At 53.4% G+C, this 19,265-nt stretch overlaps 1 protein-coding gene across 1 annotated transcript; it reads right to left on the bottom strand.

The window, feature by feature from the left end:
- Nucleotides 1–6,870: 6,870 nt before the first annotated feature.
- On the bottom strand, nucleotides 6,871–16,283 carry Tinagl1 (tubulointerstitial nephritis antigen like 1). Its single transcript, XM_034501541.2, has 12 exons — nucleotides 16,152–16,283; nucleotides 15,310–15,624; nucleotides 14,444–14,507; nucleotides 10,529–10,621; nucleotides 10,232–10,346; nucleotides 9,159–9,282; nucleotides 8,927–9,077; nucleotides 8,639–8,828; nucleotides 8,508–8,553; nucleotides 8,151–8,274; nucleotides 7,563–7,608; nucleotides 6,871–7,469 (listed from the first exon to the last, which is right to left on the bottom strand). Exons 2-12 carry the CDS (start codon nucleotides 15,614–15,616, stop codon nucleotides 7,329–7,331), a joined length of 1,401 nt encoding a protein of 466 aa, XP_034357432.1. The 5' UTR covers nucleotides 15,617–15,624; nucleotides 16,152–16,283; the 3' UTR covers nucleotides 6,871–7,328.
- Between the last annotated feature and the right edge of the window lie 2,982 nt (nucleotides 16,284–19,265).

Here is a 19,265-nt window from a genome sequence, read left to right as displayed (position 1 = left end):
CTGTGCACTCACAGCACAGCAACCAACACAGGACTCTGTAAAATATCTCAAAGGTGGGACGATGGACTGGAGAGATGGGTCAGTGGTTAAGAATATTTGTTGCTCTTGCAGAGGATCCAGGTTCGACTCTTAGCACCCATATGGTGGCTAGCAACCATCTGTAACTGCAGTCCCAGGGGGATCCGATGCCTTCTGACTTCCACAGGCACCAGGCATTCATATGCTATACATACATACATACATACATACATACACACACACATACACACATACATACATACATACATACATACAAGAAAAATACTCATAAACCTAAAATAAAATAAATTAAAATAAATAATCTAAAAACCCTTTTAAAGGTGTGGGGGCTTTTGCCTACCACCAGGGACACTGTTTTTCAGAGGAAACACCCTCTGATGTGCTCTGATTTGTTTGATCTGGCACTTACAGAAAGTGTCCCCTCGAGAGCACAACAACCCACTTTAGATGCTTACCACCAATCCCAGGTTGTCTCATCTGTGCTTCTGAGTTCCTTATTTGCTTGGACCTTTGTGATTTTCTTTGTTTCTTTTGTTGCTGTTTTTTGAAACAGGGTCTTATGTAGCCCTGGCTGGCTTTGAACTAGCCAAGAAGGACCTTGAATTCCTAATTCTTCATTCTCTATCTCCCAACTGCTAGGATTACAGGCGTGGGCCACCATACCCAGATTCATCTGTGCTTTAGATGGACAGGCTCTGAGGCAGGGTTCCTGTGACCCCCATCTTTAAGTTCAATTCATTTGCTTAAGAGATCTACGCAGCAGAACCGGATAGCACATATCTGTGATATCAGCACACAGAAGTCTGAAGCAGGAGGCCAAACCGGTCTTCACATCAGGGATGTCACCAACAGCTGGAATGTAGCTCTGTGGTAGAACACTTGTGTAGCATGCTAACACCCCCCCCCCCAATAAGATGACAGAACTTGGAACACAGTGTGTGTGCCTATGTGCCAGAAGTTGGCATCACATTTCTTCTTCAACCGCTCTCCACCTTACTTTTTGAGGCAGGGTGTCTTGTCAAGCCTGGAGATCATGGATTCAGCTAGGCTGGCCAGCTAATGAGCTCCAGAGGTTTACCTGTCTCTGCTTCTTCAATGCTAGTTCTCAGCTGTTTATGTGAGTGCTGAGGGTTTGAATCCAGGTCCCTGTGCTTGCGTGGCAAGTCCTTTATTGACAGAGCCATCTCCCCAGACGAGGGAAACACCTTGAGCAAACTATTACCAATATTGTCACAGAGGACAGGGATGAGGACATGCTCGAGGTGAGGCATGTAAGGACCTCTCGGGAGCTGTCTGGATCTCTGACCTTTCAGGTTTCTGGAGCCTTCACTGCGTATCTGATGCTGGTGGGACTACGTGCTGAAAGCCAGCCCGACCTGATTGCCTGCTTGTTCTCAGCCTTTCTGTGTGGCACGTCTTGCTCCAGAGTTTGAGGCAGGAATGAGAGTCTTATCACCTACTTTTGGATAAGGGTAGGTTAAAGAATTCTTTTAGGGCTAGCCCCAAGACCAGAAGATGTGGAAAAAATTCAAGTGCCTTGGAGGAAGAGATTGGTTTCTGTGACTAGTCAATGGGACAGGGGTCATAAACCACGAAAAAAGCAAGATGTGTCATAATATCACATCCATTCCTTCAGAGCTCTGTGACCTTGGCACATCACTTCACCGTCCCCTGTTTCCAACCCTGCCTCAGTTTCCTCCATGTACAGAAAGGACAAACAGTCTTATCTATAGCACATGTCCTCAGGAAGGTACTTACTAGAGTCTGATAACCACCTCACCTCATCACCTCATGGCAAAGGATCATGGAGCAGGAAGCAGGATACTCCTGCTAAAGCTGCTCTCTCTCTCTCTCTCTCTCTGTCTCTCTCTCTCTCTCTCTGTCTGTCTCTCTGTCTCTCTCTCTCTCTCTCTCTCTCTCTCTCTGTCTCTCTGTCTCTCTCTCTCTCTCTCTCTCTCTCTCTGTCTCTCTCTCTCTCTCTCTCTCTGCACAGATTTCACCATGTGGGTAGAATTCTAAAAGTCAAACCCATCGTGGGCCAGGGGGGTTGTCTGGGAGAAACTGAGGCAGGCATTATCTCTCTGGATTGAACTTCAAGTTCAGCAGAAGGCCGTGTGGTCCACTCCTTCATCGGTGTCTGCCATGCCAAGCCAAGCCCTCCTGAGGCTCCATCTCATCTCCCGATGAGTTACGGTATCCCCACAGTTGTTCCTGGCTGTTGTGGACACACGCTGTCCTTTGTCCAGTATTCCAGGGGGACAGTAGACTTCTCTGTCCTTGGAGATCTCTGACAGTGGGATTCCCCAAGGGTCTGTGACCTTGTCCCTTGTCCATATGTGACTGGCCTATGGGTAGACACTGGGCTAGAGCTAAACTAATCCAAAGAAAATGGCTTTGGGCTGGAGGCTTAGGAGTGGTCCCTGCCCCTTGCCCTTCTTCTCAGAAGGCTGTTCTAAAGGGAAAGGAGAAGGCAGCTGACTGCAAAGTGGCTCAGCAGGTAAAGGTGCTGCTCACCACCAAGCCCGAGAATATGAATTCCAGCCCCAGGACCCACACAGGAATGAGGAATCAACTCTCACAGGTTGTCCTCTGTCCTCCATGTGGGCACCCAGTTTCTCTCTCTCTCTCTCTCTCTCTCTCTCTCTCTCTCTCTCTCTCTCACACACACACACACACACACACACACACACAGATGGTTAGATAAATGTAAGTTAAAAGGTAGCAGGGGTGGGGAGGGGTGGAGAGAGAGAATGAGACTCATCTAACAGTATTGGGATGCTGGTGGCAGCTCTGCTAAGTTCCTGGAGTCCCTGGCTGGTTGGCTTTGGCTGTTCCTCAAACAGCATGGACAGGACCCGGAGAGCTGATGGGACGGGGCTTAGTCCCAAGGCCTGGCCCACACTGCAGCTCAGGCCACACAAATTCCTTTCCCTAAATGGACACCAGGCAGGGATAGGGTTTGGCAAGATATCAGGGGGATATGGAGCTTCACTTCTCTTGAAGTGACAGAGCTTTGCAAAGGTTGCTGGGATTTGCCTCAGGTGCCTCGGGACCCTGCCGAGTCCCTCAGGAGACCAGAATGAAATCCAAGCACCATACTGGGAGCTTCAGAGGTTAGAGCTGAGATAATAGAGACCCTGCCCCGCTGTGTTGTGGGAGTTGTCAGCAAGTGCATCCTCCATGCCTGGGAGCTTATATCAGATGCTGGTGTAGACCCAGAATGGGGCAGTCAGGACAAGTATTGCTGAGGAGAGAAGAGGAGGGCCATGTAAACTAGGTTTTCAAAGATGAGCAAGAATGTTCCAGGCAGGTAAAAAGCTTGGGAAAGGGTGTTGGACTATCGATACTCTGCGTGTGTGTTGTGGGTATTCGTATGTGTGTGTGTGTGCATGTCTGTATGTGTGTTTACATGTGTGTGGTAGGTGCGGCCAGAGGCTGACATAAGATATGTTACTCTATCACTCCCACTTTATGGAGGCAGAGACTCTTGCTCAGCCCAAAGCTCAGAAACTCACTGATTTCCGTAATGCTAGCCAGTTAGCCTTCTGAGAACCCTTGTCTCTGCCTCCACCCCGGGAGGACTGGGATCACAGGCAGGCTGTCATGCTTGCCTAGCTTTTACGTGGGTGCTGGGTATCAGAATTCTAGTCTTTGTATGGTAAGGGCTTTGTGAACTAAGCCATCCTCCCCAGCCCCTCTCCACCCATCTTAACTACAAATTAGTCCAGACCAGATGTCTGAGGATTGAGACACCCTGGATCCTCTCTCCCCTACTTACCAAGGTTAAGACTGTCATTAACTTCCACTCTCAGTTTAAATGCAAAAGAAACTCTAAAAATTATTTGTGTGCATGTGCATGTGCGTGTGCGTGTGCGTGTGTGTGTGTGTTGTATGTGCCTCAAGTATGTGGGTGCCCAACCAAAGAAGAGGATATCGGACCCTCTGGAGCTGGAGATACAGGTGGTTGTGAGCTGCCTGCCAAGGGTGCTGGGAACCAAACCTGGGACCTCTGCAAGAGCACCAGGCACTTCACTGTTAAGGGCTGAGCCATCTACCCAGCCCCAGAAACTGTTTATTGTAAAGACTTAAATGAGGTAATATATGTAAAATGTCCCAAACAGCCTGTTTGCAGACATCTGCGGGCAACGCACTCAGCAAACGTATAGCTCATTATGAAAATCTTATACATGATCACGTCCGTTTCCTTCAAGTGATCATGGCTGTTACTATTTCCTGAGCTTCAAAGCTCGGTTAGTCAAGTGTTTGTAGAGCATACACGCAGCTCGGGGCTTGATCCTAGCACCTCATTAACTGGGCAGGAGGATCAGAAGTTCAGGGCATTCTTAGCTACATAGAGAGTTTGAGGCCCGCCTGGGCTACACGAGACCTCAACCAAAACCAAAAGGTTCTGAGCACGGAGCAGTATGCTATCTCCATTGAAGACAGACTAACCTGATATAAGTTACACCCAGCTAGGTGGATCCGACACAGACTCTTTTTCTAGAGTTTTGGCCAGAACAGAGAGGATGTGATTAGCCTCAGGATACACAGCGAAGGGTGGGGGATGGGGTTGGAAGGGTTTCTTTAGACTCACTTAAGGACAGAGGTCCATTGGGAGGGAGGGGCACTCGAGGCTTGCCTTAGCGTAGCATTACACTCATCATTAGTGCAGAGAACAGGGGTAGCTTCGAACTGGTGGGCACAGGACACCTGCTGAGGTCTCCCTCCTCCACCCCCAGCCCCGCCCTCCTCCAGTTCAGAAGAGGTGCAGGTAGGGCTGGGTCAAATCCTCAGGGGGTCTGCGGGGCACATTGGAGCCTCAGCCTGCAGCGCCTCCCCCCCCCCATCCCATTTCCCTCTCCTTTCCTTCCCTGCCCCCTGCGGTTTCCGCCAAAGGACCTTTGGCAGAAATTTCCAGCCTCTCCCCGGACAGGGGTTTTTCCATCAGGGTGCGTCTTGGGCGGCAGCTGCCGACAGGAGGACAAGGCGTGCTTGCCCCCTTGGGACTCCGAGCTTGGGCTGTCCCAAGGTTGCCCTGGGCCTTGAGTCCAGCTGACTGACCAGGGCCAAGGGCTCTGGACGTCCTGGCAAACAGGAAATGAGACAAAGGCGACAGCTTATCGGGCTGCCCCGCATTCCTTTCAGGTGATGCCTGGGGGCCTGGGCCTGGGGGCCTGCCAGGGCCCACATAAGGACCTCGCCTGTGACTCAGGGGCTCCCTTCCCCGACCCTCCAGACAGCTCCATGCACGTTACTGGCATCAACACTCAGAAGGACCCACAGCTAGTTTTGGAAGGGAAGGGAGGCGGAGGTCAACAGGGTGTGGTGGTGCCAGACACTGATTTCAGTATTTGGGAGGTAGAGGCAGGAGAATCTTTATGTTCAAGGTCATTATCCGTAGAGAGTTCTAGGACTGCTTGGGGTACTTGCTACTTAAGACCCTACTTGTGGAAGAACAAGGACCCAACTCCCAGTGTAGGCCTAGTCTCCCTCTAGGGCTTAGAGTCTAGGAGCTTCTAGAGCAGATACACAGGCAAGTGTTAGGTGAAAGGGCAGGCAGAGGAGAGCTATGGGAGGAGCTGTCTAGTCATGCTGGGCGGAGTTTGGGGGTATCCCTTGCTACCTATCAGTCAGCCTTCACAGGTACCATGTGAATAAAGAATCCAGGCCCTGGCTTTGGAGTAGAGCACAGGTGAGTGGCAGGAGAGGGCGTCTGGACTGGGGACCAGAATGTGACTGTCGTCTGTGTTTTGAAATACAGTGGGGTGTGGGTGCCTGGCGGGTCCATGCTAAGGTGTCCCTTGAGATCACTCCATGCAACAGATGGAAGCAGAGCCACGAGGGCCGAGAAGGGGGGGTGCAGAGGAGAACAGAAAGGACAGAAAAGAGAAGTGTTGGGGGAGACTGGCCAGGGACATGTGGGAACAGAGAGAGATGAAATGGGGGGACCCTAGAGGAGTCGCCCATAAGCCAACAGTCTGGGTGTGGGCTCATTTGAGGAGCAGAGAGGACCTGGGGCTATCATACTCCGACAGAGTTCCATGTAGCCCAGGCTGGCCTTGAATTTGCTCTGTAACCTCCTGCACCACCAAGTACTGCGATTGCAGGTGTGCACCACAGGGTCGGAGGCTCATCACACAGGTCTCTGGGGCTCGGGATGGCAGAATAGTTCTGATCATAGGAGACCCTCACAGAAAGGGGGAGGGGAGAAGGTGGGAGAAGGGAGGGGAGGGAAGGGTTGCTTGCTACCAGCTATTAGACACTGGGAGCCTGGGGATGTACAGCAGAGAGAGGTTGTCAGGCAAGCCCAGCTTGTCTCAGGAGTAGGGAAAGGCGAGGGTCAATCCCTGCCTACTGGATTACTTCTGTTAACTGGAGGGCTGGGCCACACCCTCCCATTTTGTCAATACAGTGCTGACTCAGCATCTGAAAGGTCCTTCCCAGGATAGACATTCTCCAGAGGTCAGAGGTCATGTTATCCATGTCCCTCCTACAAGTGGCTGGGCACCGAGGATTGTAACGGGAAGGACACTAAGATTTCTTGTTTGCCCACCCCTGTCTGCCACCCAGTGATGTGCAATCCTTCTCTCCCATTCCTCCCCCCGCCCCCTTCTGTCAGGGTCTCACACTCTCCAAGGCTGTCCTCAAGTTTGCTACCTAATCCAACGATAACCTAGAACTCAGATCCCCGTGTCTCACCTCCCAAGTGCTGGGAGCACAAGCTTGTACCCTTGTTCCCAGCTTTCAGGCAGTTCTTTCTGTTGTCTAGCCATGGGCCACCCCAGCTCTGACATTTTTTTTTTTCACCTTGACGACTCCCACACACTGTAATTATCAATACTTTGGTTTTATTTTAATGAAAAGAAAAATAAATATCTTTAAAGAATAGGAAAGCAGTACTGAGGATGGAAAGGTACAGGCGGAACAGAGGCCGGGAAGGACAAAAAGAACAAGAACGAGAAGATGAGAAAGAGGAAGAGGATGGGCAGGAGGATGAAGAGGTTGGGATGTCTTATCTCCCGTGGTCTTGGACTGGCAGACCAGGGGCCTGGGGTCTATATTCCCTGCAGTTTCCACACCGGGTCCTTTCCAGTTCCTGCTGTGATGTCTGGGGGCTTCCGCCAGCCTCGCGCATGCGCCTTTGGCTCCCAATTGGGGTTCTGCCTTAGCGCGGACCTGAGTCTGACGGGATTAGCACCTGGTCCCGGAGTGCACCCAAAGCTTCACTGGACATGGCCCCCAAGGCCTCCTCCGTGGCTGTGAATGCCACCTAGCTGAGTGGCTGAGACTCAGTGGTGCCCCATGTCCTCCATTCCCACGCGGCCCCAGACGCCCAGCACAAAGGTCTCGATGTCGCACTCGTTGGTGCCACGCACGATTCGGAAGTGGCCCCTCTCACCCCACCATGGGCCCCACGAGTTGGCAGCAGTCTGGGAGTGAAGAGGAGAGAGGCATAAGCAAAGGATGGGCGAGGGCCCAGAAGGACAGGGGATTTGGGACTCAGCCTCGCACCAAAGACTCACCCAGTACTTGATGGTCCTTCCATCTGGCAGCGTCTCTTCTCCCCACCTAGCAAAGCAAGAGGGAGAGGGGGCGTTGCTTGCACGGGGTCTCAACACCTGGAACGCAGCACCCCCAAGCCACAGCCTGTGGCTTCTGAAATCTGAGCGTAGCCAGGGGCCAGATGAGTGTTTGCCTCTCTGCATAGCCTGTCTCTCAGTCGTTGGCCGGAGTTGGAACAAGTTTGTGTTTTGAGACAAGGTTTTACGTGGTCCAAACTAGCTGTGCAGTTACTATACAGGCAAAGGTGGCCTTTTAACTCCTAATCTTTCTGCCCACATCCCAGTGCTGAGATCCCGGATGTGCTCCCCCCCCCCACCCATTAACTCTTGAATTCTCTATTTCAAGGGGACAGTTTCACTGTTCCCAGACACCCTTTAAAGCTCCCCACAGTCCACGCGCCCCTGCAAGCAGCCCCTCCTCTCTGTGTCTGTTTCCTCTTTGGCAGTGGGATGAGGGAGGAGCAGCCTCAGCTTGGCAGAGAACACAAAGATTTTCAAAGAATTCCCAGTGTAAACGCCGCAGCTCCCATGTGCCCTCAGGAACCTCACCCTGTGATCTTGACAGAGTGAGTCCCGTGTCGGCGGTACTGCTCCGGCCTCCCCTGGCTTACAGGTGTGTGGCTGTAGATGCCACTCTGGTACAAGAAAAAGTCCTCGTGTACCTCCATGAGTGCTGTGGGCAGAGACAAAGACAGGGCTCAGCCTGTTAACCTGAGCAGTCAGACACCAGAGCCTCACTTTAGACATTGACTTAACTAGGGGCTTCCCGAAAAGAAAGAGTAATGGACCCTCCACTCCTCTTACAACTGCGCTTGGTGGTACCTTAAACTGTAGAGACCTCTTAGGCCCTGCGCCTAACCTCAGCAGAAAGTTTCCGGAAACCAGGGAAACCCTGGGGATGTTTACCTTGAACAGGGCCGTTTTCCATTAACTCCTTCATGATCTCCTTCTCCTGGGGAGGAAGGTCCATCAGTGTCAGATTTAGCTGACCAAACCCCCAACTCTTGCTTCTGCTCCCTTCCCGTGTTTAGACTTACATCGGAGCCCAGGCGGTAGGCAGGTGTGACCTGATAGATGTCATTGGAATCAACCTGACTATTGGGGCAGCGGGAAGTGGCCTGGCGCTTGCCCCGCCCCGTGGCGCGGCTGTGCATCATACAGGGAGGAGTGGGGCTGGCCTCGTTCTGCTCACGGCCGGAGAACGGGTAACAGTTGTCAGACACCACCCTAGAGAAGGAAGCAAGAGCCATCATGCCGTGGCACCACAAAGCCCAGGCTCTACAGGGTGCTTTATCCTCTCCCACCCACAACCCCTGTGCGCATACCCTCGGCGCCGCAGGAACCACCAAGCGCCATCGAGACGCCCACCTCGGCAGCCCTGCTGGTGGTGGGTATCACAGGACAGCAGGTTCTGCGGTGAAAGGATGGGTGTCATGTGTCCCAAAGAATGGATGGAGACGCGGTCAGAGGCGACAGCTAGTGGGTAAGGCAGAAAGTGCTGTCAGAAGTCAGGCCTTGGCCCTCCTTTCTGGTGGCAGCTCCTGCCCCTGGACACACCTGCTGTGGAGAAAGCCCAGGAACCTGCACAATTGCCCTGGTCCAGTGGCTCATGGATCAGGTTGGGCCACTTCTTGGAAGCCTCAAAGGCAGTGGGTAGCACTTCCCCTTGGCCCAGCACAGTCTGCAAAAGAATGGCGATTCCACTTGCATTCTAGCATGGCTTTGCCGTCCCACAAGCCCACTCTTTGGTGGCGCAGTGAGAGTTCAGAGCCTTCAGCATTCTGATCTGGTGTTGCCTTGCTTCTGGGAGTTGGAGGGGGGAATGCCTGTTAATTCCAACTTGAACTTGAGTGGAATAATCAGTACTGTTCAGAATCCCCCAAAGTTTACACGTGGGTAATGAGCTACCCATGTCCCACTCTCTTCTCCTGCCGATTTCTTCTGTACCTTCTGGTCAGCCACACCCTCCTTCCTGCTATGGCAGTGGCCTCTAAGCCCCAAAGGACAGGGGCGGGGGTGGGGGGTGGGAACAGTAAGGTCCCGTGACCAGGCAGGCGGCCAAGACAAACAGCAGAAAATAGCAAGCAGCCCCAGTGAGAAAGGCAGGGCCAGGGGCTGGTCACCCTGGCCTTGAGCAGAAGTCCCCTGGCCTCTCCCTGTCTGCTTTGACGGACAGCAGAGCTCCGCCCAGGCCTGCTGCATGGGAGTCTTTACCTGCCCCCACTCTCCCTTTGACTGGCAGAGGTTGGTGGAAAAACAGAAGCCCCCCTCCTCCCTAGAGGCTTCACTGAGTCGGCATTTTTTCCGAGAATTGTTGCTTTCTGGCCAGAGCTGTCTGTCTCTCTTTTCCTAAAATACCAAGATGACCCCCCGCCCCCCAACCCCTTGGGTCTTGATCCAGCTCTACTGGACCCAACAGCATTTTTCCCAGGCTGAGGAGGCAGGAGGGGCTACTGCAAGCACCAGACAGGGTTAGAAGCACAGTCCCACCAGAGAAGGCAGTGATATGCCCAAGGACACAGCCTCATCCTGGAGGATAGGCCCTTGGCTGGGCAAGAGGGGGTTCATCATCCCCATGTGCTGAGCCGTTGGGAGATAGAAAGCAGGAATGTGGTCAAGAACAGACTTACATAAATCTCATTCATATTCATGACAGAGGAAGATGGGCGGATGGTGCCCAGCCGGTAGCGAATGCCCTCATCCAGGGTCATGCCCCAGAAGGCACTATGGTTCCCAGCCTGCCACCTGGAGGAGAGAAGGGAAGTCACGGACTGGTCAAGGCCAAAAGCCCTGGCACTATGTGTGATGGCCACAAGGGAAACCAGCCAATCCCAGCATGTGCGCCTAGCACAATGACCGTGTCTGATGATCATATATGTGGACATACATGTACCCTCCTGTGCCCTGTGATGCCCAGGGTCTCTCACCCGTAGTTGCCCCGGTTGATGGCATTAATCATGTCTGGGTCCACTAGACATGGTTCCTGGTCACACTCCCAGTGCCCTTTCTCATGGCAGGTGCTGGAAAGGAAGAAGAAAGAAAGAAATCGTGACTAGGAGCTTAGGGCCTGTGGAGTCCCAGAGGTCCACATCGGCCTGGATTCTGAGCCAGGCACTCTAGTGGAACCCCTGAATGATCCCACCCAACCTGGAGGCCTTGAAAGTCAAGTTCACAGTTCTTAAGTTCATCTCCACTGCCCAGACATCTCCACTGTGAGAGGGTAGCAATAGATTCTGCTTAAAGTGGGTCAGGGTGACTTCCAGATCCTGTTACTTCCTGCAGCTCAGACTCAAAGCCTGGCGTCACCTTTGACCCCTCACGTGTTGATCCAGTGCACTTGGGATCCGGACCATGCCTCATTCTCTCCCGGGCCACCTCTGTCCAGCCACCTTTCACCTGATCGCTGCGGCCGTCTTCCCTGTTCCACCCTCTGCCTGACGCCACCCACGTGCCTGACGTGGATGTTTAAATTGGTGGCCATAGCCATCCTGCTAAGCCTGAGGCACGTCACGCCTGTGCTCCAACCCTCACACCACAGGAAAAGAGCCAGAGTCCCTCACAGCCACAAGCACTATGTGATCTGTCCTCCGCCCCGTCTGACCCCTGTTCCTCCCAGGCCTGGACTCTAACCATAGTGGTTAGTCACACCTGCCAAACTCCTGCCCAGGGCCTTTGAGCTGCTCTCCCCACCACATCTTCCCACTCATTCTCTTCAAATTTCATCTCCCAGGCTTTTTTTTTTTTTTTTTTTTTCTTTTTTCCTTTTGGTTTTTTGAGACAGGATTTCTCTGTGTAGCCCTGGCTGTCCTGGAACTCACTCTGTAGATCAGGCTAGCCTCGAACTCAGAAATCTGCCTGCCTCTGCCTCCCAAGTGCTGGGATTAAAGGCGTGCGCCACCACCACCCTGCAGCTTTTTTTTTCTATACTCTCTCTTTTTTTAAATTTACATTTCAATGTTGCCTCTGCTATATATGTGCCAGGGGCTCGGACCAGCCTATGTTCTTTGGTTGACCATCTCTTTTAAAGCTCATTTATACCCTCTGCCCCAATTCCTGCCTCACAATGTCCCTTAGCCACTGATACCTGGTGTCCTACTGGTGTTTGTACTGTTTTCATCCTCCTCACCCAGCCCAACTTTTTTTTTTACAGCATCTTTCACGTATAGGAAGCTGGCCTTGAACTCACATCACTATGCTGCCCCAGAACAGTCTTGAACTTCTGATCCTCCTGCCTCTGCACCGACACGTCAGGTTTTAGGTGGTGCTGAGGATGGAACCTAGGGCTTCTTCCCTACTTGGCTGGCACTCTACCATCCTCAGCCCACTTATCCCCATTCCAGGGGGCGGGACCCCATAAATGGTGAGCATCCAGTAAATACTACTTTTTATTGTCTTTGGGGCTGAACCCAGGCCTTATGGCTGTTTAACAGATGCTCGTCCCTGGGCCATGGTCCCAGTCCACTTTTGACTGTCTTTTGAGATAGGGTGTCACTAGGTTATGGAAATGACTCTGGAGTTCCAGCTACCTTTGGACTTGGCATCCTCCTGCCTCAGCATCCAGCATAGCTGAGATTATGGACCTGCATACTAGTATATAACTGTTGAGTGCATGAAAGGTTGAGGCAGTACCGACAAGTGGCCATGGACTAGTCCTGCTAGCCTGTTTTGTGGCCTTGGGGAGGTTATTTTAAGAGTCCCACCCCCTCTGTCTATGCTCTCATGGGCAAAGCGAGGACAATGCCTAGTGCCACTTTCCAGGGATTCCGTGGCAGGCCTCTGAAGGGCTTGACCATTGTGGGTGTGTTCAGCTTTCATTGTTCACAAACCAGGAACCCTGGGCCCCCCTCCTCCTGCTCTACAGCTCATGTCCAGCTGGCCACACCTCCAGATGTGTAATGGCATCTCAGATTAAAGCCACCCAGCCTTCCCCTGGTCTGCTCCTCCCACTGTCCTCATCTTAGAGGTCAAGTGCTAAGGTCTACGGTGAACCTGACATGTGCCCCATCAGCGCATGCCAAAGACACATGTCATGTACCCATCTTCATGCCCTTCCTCCTCTGATGCCAAACCAGGTCGGCTCACTCAGCAATGCCTGCCCCAGATGCTCTGAGGCCAGGCAGATCCAGATCTTGAAGGAACTTCCCTTAGATACTCAGAAACTGGAACATGGCTGAACCTTCTCCAGTCTCCAATGCTTGAGGGTCCCACCAAGAAATGTTCACCTCTTTCCCTTCCTCCCCTCAGTGGTACCCTTCCCGTGCATAAGTCCCTTGTTTGTCTTATACTCCTTCCTTCATAAAGCCAGGGTCCCCCTTATCTTCCCTCCCTATGTAACATCCATGGCAGTTTGGTATGACATTGTGTGTGTTGCTTTTCTGTGACCTTCTCTGTGAGATTACAAGCTCCTATGGGTCAAGGCCCTTGTCTGTCTCCTTCCAGCTAGTTGTACCTCCTGGGCCCAACACAGTGCCTGAGACACACTAGGTCTTCAGTAATTAGGCATCAGCTGGAGGCCTGAATTCTAGGAATTCTACAATGTTTTTACAAGCTCATAACTCTGCTATTACAAGATGCTAACCAGCCTCCTTCCAGGCACCCCAGGGCATCTGCCTCCAATGACACCTTATAAGGAGTCTCAAGGGGAGCCAAGCCCCAATATGGCTGGCTCTTTAGCCCTGAAGCCTACGGGTGGTGCTCAAAAGAGCTGGAGGAGGGCTGTGGGGTAGGGAGGCCCCCTCTTTTACCTTCCTCAACACCCCTCAACATGACCTGCAGACGAGACCCTGGTGGTGATGTCCAGCCTGGAAGGCACATAGACAATTTTCCACTCTCAAGTGGGAAACCTGGGGTACTCATCCACCAGCACCTGTCCTGAAGGGGTCAGCTAAGGCTTTCCAGTTCCCATCTCATGAGCCCCAGGGCTGTTCAAGCAGGTCTAGTCAGGACTGGTAGCAGCAGGTCCCAGCATTCCAGAGGGGCCTGGGACAGCGATGGAAATGTTAACCCCTTGGCAGCCACCCTATCAGAACAGCAGAATTCTGCAGACACCCCGCCCTTCTGAGCACACACACACCCTCCCTCACCCAGACACATGCTAGGACACACACACACACACACACACACATGGTCCCCATTCCCACAGTGACCCCGGCACCCCTCACCCAGTGAGGCAAAGCGGACAGCTATGCGCAACACATTCCTAAAAGTTTCCTTCTCCCTGGGGCCTCCCAGTCCAGGCAGAGGGAGGAGTGGGGCAGGCTCAGGGCAGCAGAGACCCTGATGGTTCCAGTAAGGCCTCCATAGCTCCCACCTGCTCTGCTTCCCAGCTCAGACTGAGGATGGGCTATCCATGGACCCCTCCTTCCCCTGTCTGGAACTGGGGGTTTGAGGGTAGGGAGAGGACACATTCCAGGGAAGGCCCTGCTGCAGGCCACTGGCTGATGGCCAGCTCAGTCATCCCTGACCCCTCATCCCGCCCAGGACAGCGGATGCTGCAGAGGTTTCCTTCCTGGCGTCCCCTTGGACTCTCCTGTGACAGCAAGCCCAGCTGGGAGGGTGGCCAGCCCAAACGAGGAGGAGTGGAGGAAAAGGAGGAAAAACTCCTGGCTGAGGTGTGGCCCCCAGCCAGGTCACAATGGCTGACCACTCCTAGGCTTGTGACTAGAATCTTATTTATATGAGATGGTGTGGTCAGTTTGAAAGTTTCCATATTACAGATGAAAACACTTGAGGCCCGGAGAACAAAATGGACTCAAGCTCGGGAAATGGGTGACAGGGTTTGGTGCCAAGTCTGTTTGCCACACGGCGCTCAAAGTGAGCCCACTCCAGTCTCTCATACTCACCATCTATTGCAGTTGTCCCAATAGGTTCCGAAGACTGGGTAGATCCGGCCCCCGTGCATGCATCCTACCGGAGGGAGAGAAGGAAAGAAGTGATGGCCAAATCCTTAAGGCCGAGCAGCCCAAAACCTCCTGGAGGTAATCACACACCAATCCCAACCCAACAGAATCTAGAGACAAACTATATCTTAGGGCACCCAAGGGTTCCCACACAGGCTGCCACACACGAGCAGATCAGGGACTCGGTTTGGGTCCATGTCATTTCACCTGGATGCCAGCCATGACATTCCTGGTACCTTTTGTCACTCACATGAGTTGAGACTTGCCCATGGGCAGGAAAGGAGTTCTAGGAAAGAAACTGAAGCTCAGGGAAGGCAAGCAACTCCCTTAAAAAGGCACAGCATTTTGACATAGCAACTCAGTCATGGGTTCTCCTGAGACCAAAGCCCATCAGGCTGTGGGAGGCTGCAGGAAGAACTTCCCGTAATTCTCCTACTGGGACAGGAAAAGGGCACGTGCAGGCCAGTCTCAGAGGTACAGAATCCTAAGTGAGGGTAAAATCGCCCGGCTATGACAACCTGGCCGGCCCCTGTCTGCTCTATCAGCCCCAGGGTGAGTCAGCAGGCGGGGCTGCCACCTTCCCCATACTGACTGAGAGATAGGGCTGGAGCCTGTCTGCCCTGCCCTAGGGCCTAACAGGACTATTTTTCAGTGTTGCTTGAAAGAGTCAAGTAAGACCACAGGAGGGACTTCCAGAGAGGCAGGAAATAGTGTGGGGATTTCTTTCCTACATTTCTCAAAGCCTGGAAATGTCCATTATCAGCCTTGTTCCTGAGCCTCGCTAAGACTGGGATTGACAAGGTGCCCACCTTGGACGGGAGGGAAGGGAGGTGGAATCCCGAGGCAGAAGTCCCAGAAGTCAGGGCAGCAGTCAGAGATGGTGCGGTTGCAGAAGAGGTCACAGTAACAGGTGGCTCCCAGGTAGGGCAGGGCACACTCGTCAACACGGCCTCGGCAGCACATGTCCTGTTCTTGGCAATATCTGCCACCGGCGTCCCGGATGCCCCGCAGGTGCAGCCCTGGCGCCAGCTCCCTGCGCCAACGACTCCGCCGGGCCTCCAGGGCAGCCTGGCCAGCCAGCAGCAGCAATAGCAGCCCCAGCCAACACCTCCACATGGTGTCTCCTGGGCCCGGGGAGAACAGAGGTCAGGGGTCAGAGGTATTGGGTTCTGGAGACTCCCTTACACATTTCAAGGGTGGGTCACCCTTCACGTGTTCTGGAGCCTTCCCAGGAGGCTCAGCAAAGAGTGGGTCCCTGATTCCTGAGTGGGGCGGGGGGAGGACACAGCACTAGGTGTCAGTCCACTCATGGGACAAGGGGATATGCAAGAAGTAGACCCTCCTCCCTGACCTGTTTAAGGACTGTCAAGGACAAGAGAATGGGACCTTGACATTTTCAACGTGCATTCTTCTCTCCTGCCCTTGGTCCCTCTATCCCTCTGACGCATCTGGGCTGGATTGTTGGCTCTGTGTCCTCCCGATGCATGCCCCCACCCTTCTGTCCTCCGCGTCTCTCTGACCCTCTGCTCTGCGTCCCTCTGACCCTCTCCCCTGTGCCTCTCTGCCCTGAGTCCTTCTCCCTCGGTGTGCCCCCCTCCTCCCTGCTCCTTCTCTCTACACCCTCTGCCCTCTGAACAGGGAGAGTCCCTACCTGGTGAGGGGTGTGGGCTGGACCCAGGCTGCCCTGCGCGCCTCCGCCTCTAAACTCGAGACTGCCAGACCGAGTCAAGTGAGGAGCGCAGGGCGGGACGCTTTTGTACCGCCCTGCCCTCAGCACCCGCCCCAACTCCGGACTGTGGGAGGGGAGGGCGGGGCCCGCTTGAAGGTACCTGGAGTAGCTCTTAGCTCTGAGGGAACAGCTTGAGGACAATGTATATGCGATTGTCTTCCTTGTCAATGGAAGCCTCTTCTTAGGGAGCAGAACTGCAACTCACGGAGAAAGGATTGTGCACTGATACTAGAAAGGACTTTCCAAGCGATTTTACGAGGCCGAAAACGTGAACGGAAAGGGGAGCTGGGGGGTGGGGGGCGGTAAAAAGGCAACTACGATCAGAGTTCAGGACTTGATAGAGCTAGGGGCAAAAATCACTAAGCCACCCCCTCCCGCCCCCCAGGCCCTTCAGGAAGAAAAATAGCCATGCACATCCTTGTCCTAGTGACCCTGGGCTAGGGGCCACTCCAAGCCACAGCAGCTCCCAGGAATGACAGGAATTCCCAAGGGATGATTCAGGAAACTGCTTAGGTTCATGGAGCTCCGGGCAGCGCCTCCCCAGGAGGTGGGTGCGGTGCCGAGTCTGAGAGTACCCAGCCGCCCCTTGTGGGGTCTGCCCTCCCCAGTGTGGTGGGCACCTTGCCCAGCACAACCCCCTCCACCAGGCCCAAGGGCATTCTTCTTGGCACAAAGTCCCAGGGCAGGCCCCACATCAAGGGCCCTGGCAGCTGGGGCCCCCTACAGAGCCCCCTTCCGTTTCTGGTCTAACCTTTGCCTTGCCCTCACACAATGGGGCTTCTGTCCCTTGAGGCCTTCCGGCTGTCACTTTGTGCCTCCCCATTGTGCAAGTTCCCTCTTCCAACAGGTTGGGCCCAGAGCCAGAGGACTCTCTAGGTGGAGGAAGGACACCACACCTAGACAGTTATCCCAGCCTTCTCTGAGGCAAGCAGGAGCACCAAGATTCTCTTAGTTCTCCACGACCCCTCCCCCTTAGCTGCCACTCTCTGCAGAGAGAGAGCAGTCAGTACAAGGGATTCTTGTGGCTGAGCTACCCCCTGCTGTGGGGCACGGGTGGAGAGGCACCAGAGGGTGCAGAAGTGCCCAACATACACTAACCATGTGTATCCTGCAAGGACCTGAGAGCACAAAGCCTAAAAGGTAAACTGAGGCTCAAGAGAACAGACGTGGGTTGGATGCAGCTTCCTTGGTAGAGTGCTTGTTTAGCATGTATGGAGCCCTGGGTTCAAGTTCAGCATCGTATAAAAAACTGCAGGGCTGCTGAGAATGGCTCAGTGGGTAACGGGCTTGCCACTAAGTCCGATGATCTGAGCTCAGCCCCTGGAATCTAGATGGCAGAAAGAGAGAATGGATTCCACAAAAGCCGTCCTCATAGTTTTAATGGGCGTGCGCGCGCACACACACACACACACACACACACACACACACACACACACACACTACCTGAGCGGTAGCATGTGTCAGTATTCCCAGCACTCAGGAAGTAGAGGCAGAAGGATCAGAAGTTCAGGTGTGTAGCTTGTTCAAGGCCATCTTATGCTATGTGAAACTCGGGAGGTGGGGGGGAGGGTGGGCACAAGTGAGTGCAGACTTATCCAAGGTTACACAGCCAGAACACAGGCTAGCCAGTGTACTCTCTCTCCTGAGGCACCCTTAGTCATATGACAGGTCTCAAGATCCTGCTGCTTGGGAAACCCCCCTTTCCTATTCAATCTCCATTCTTCAAAGCACAAGGCAGATAGGTTCCTCAGAATTGCCAACATCACGTCCTCTGGGAGGAGGCTGGCTTCAACAGAACAGGCCTGGGTATCTGCCTTCATGGGGTCAGTCACACAGTTCTGAGGCTGGAGGCCATAACATTGAGTCTACCTTTGGCCAAGAGCATTCCTTCCCTGTGAGCTTGTGAGTGTGAGTGTGTGTGTGTGTGTGTGTGTGTGTGTGTGTGTGTGTGTGTGTATGTGTGTGTTGCTATGTCCCTGTGTGCCTGGACCTTTTGGCTGTCTTCTGGTTCTTGCCTGCTTACCAATTTACCTGTCTGCCTGCTATCCTCCTGTGTGACTGTGTCCTTAGAGTTGTGTGGACAGTGTGTGTCTCTGTGACTATCCTGGGTGTGTCCATGTGTCCAGTGCCCGTTTGTGTAAGCTGCTGGTGTTGGAATGTGGTTAAAAGCCTCTCCTACTTGTGAACACCTGTCTGCTAGATGCCTGTGGACGAGCTAGGGGTCAGGAGTCGGGAGGTAGCTGTTTGCCTGTCTGTGTCTGTCCGTCCACAGGAGAAGGGAACTTGGTGCAGGGAGGAGGGCAGGTCCAGATCACCCCTCCACCCCTTACCCCTGTCATCACAGAGTTTGGCTCTGATCCCACCTCGATGGAATCTCATGACTCACTAGATTCCTTGGCCAAGAAGCAGAGGAAAAGGGCAGGGCCTGGGGGTGCCAGAGACCCCACTTTCCTGTTCCACGGAACCATCCTGGTGACTCACATTCTAATTCTTGCTCAGAATGGGACCTTGTCCTAGAGCCTCCGACAGAACAGCAGGCAAGGGATACCAGCAAGGTTCCCTCTATGCCAGCCTTCCTCTGAGACTCTATGGTGACTGTCCTCCCTCATATGGGACCCTTAGCAGGCTGTCCCTCTCTGAGCCTTGTTTTCCCACATGTTACCACAGCCTCCCAGGGCCTTCTTGAATTTTCTTCTTTCTGCAGGTAAAGGGAAGCCAGGACTGGTAACATGTCTAAAGACTCACAGCAGAGGGTTCCTTTCGTTTTCCTGTAGAGACACAAAGCTCCTGTCCACTGTTCCTGGAATCCAGAGACCATTCTCAAGAGGCTGAACAGGGCAACCATGTTCCAACAGGTCTCTGGAATTGGGCAGTCCAAATGGTACTTGGGCCAGGGCTGGTAGGCTTCTGTATGCCCCTTGGTTATCTGGATAAGTCCAGGGCTTCAGGCAGTGATGCTGGAGACTGAGACAAAGATCCACACCGGAAGCAGTATCACAGTCTACAGTGCGTGCTGTGGTATGCTGGGCTTTCTAA

This window comes from Arvicanthis niloticus, chromosome 5 (assembly GCF_011762505.2).
Source record: "Arvicanthis niloticus isolate mArvNil1 chromosome 5, mArvNil1.pat.X, whole genome shotgun sequence".
NCBI classification, from domain to species: Eukaryota; Metazoa; Chordata; class Mammalia; order Rodentia; family Muridae; genus Arvicanthis; species Arvicanthis niloticus.
This window is presented reverse-complemented; position numbering and strand designations above follow the sequence as displayed.

What these genes read in the sequence shown, in the direction of transcription:
- Tinagl1 (XM_034501541.2), bottom strand. Translation starts at nt 15,616, where the DNA reads ATGTGGAGGTGTTGGCTGGGGCTGCTATTGCTGCTGCTGGCTGGCCAG. An exon ending in ATCAACCGGGGCAACTACGG is followed by an intron (nt 10,347 to 10,528) that starts GTGAGAGACCCT and finishes TCTCTCCTCCAG; the next exon opens with GTGGCAGGCTGGGAACCATA. An exon ending in GAAGGACCATCAAGTACTGG is followed by an intron (nt 7,470 to 7,562) that starts GTGAGTCTTTGG and finishes CTTCACTCCCAG; the next exon opens with ACTGCTGCCAACTCGTGGGG.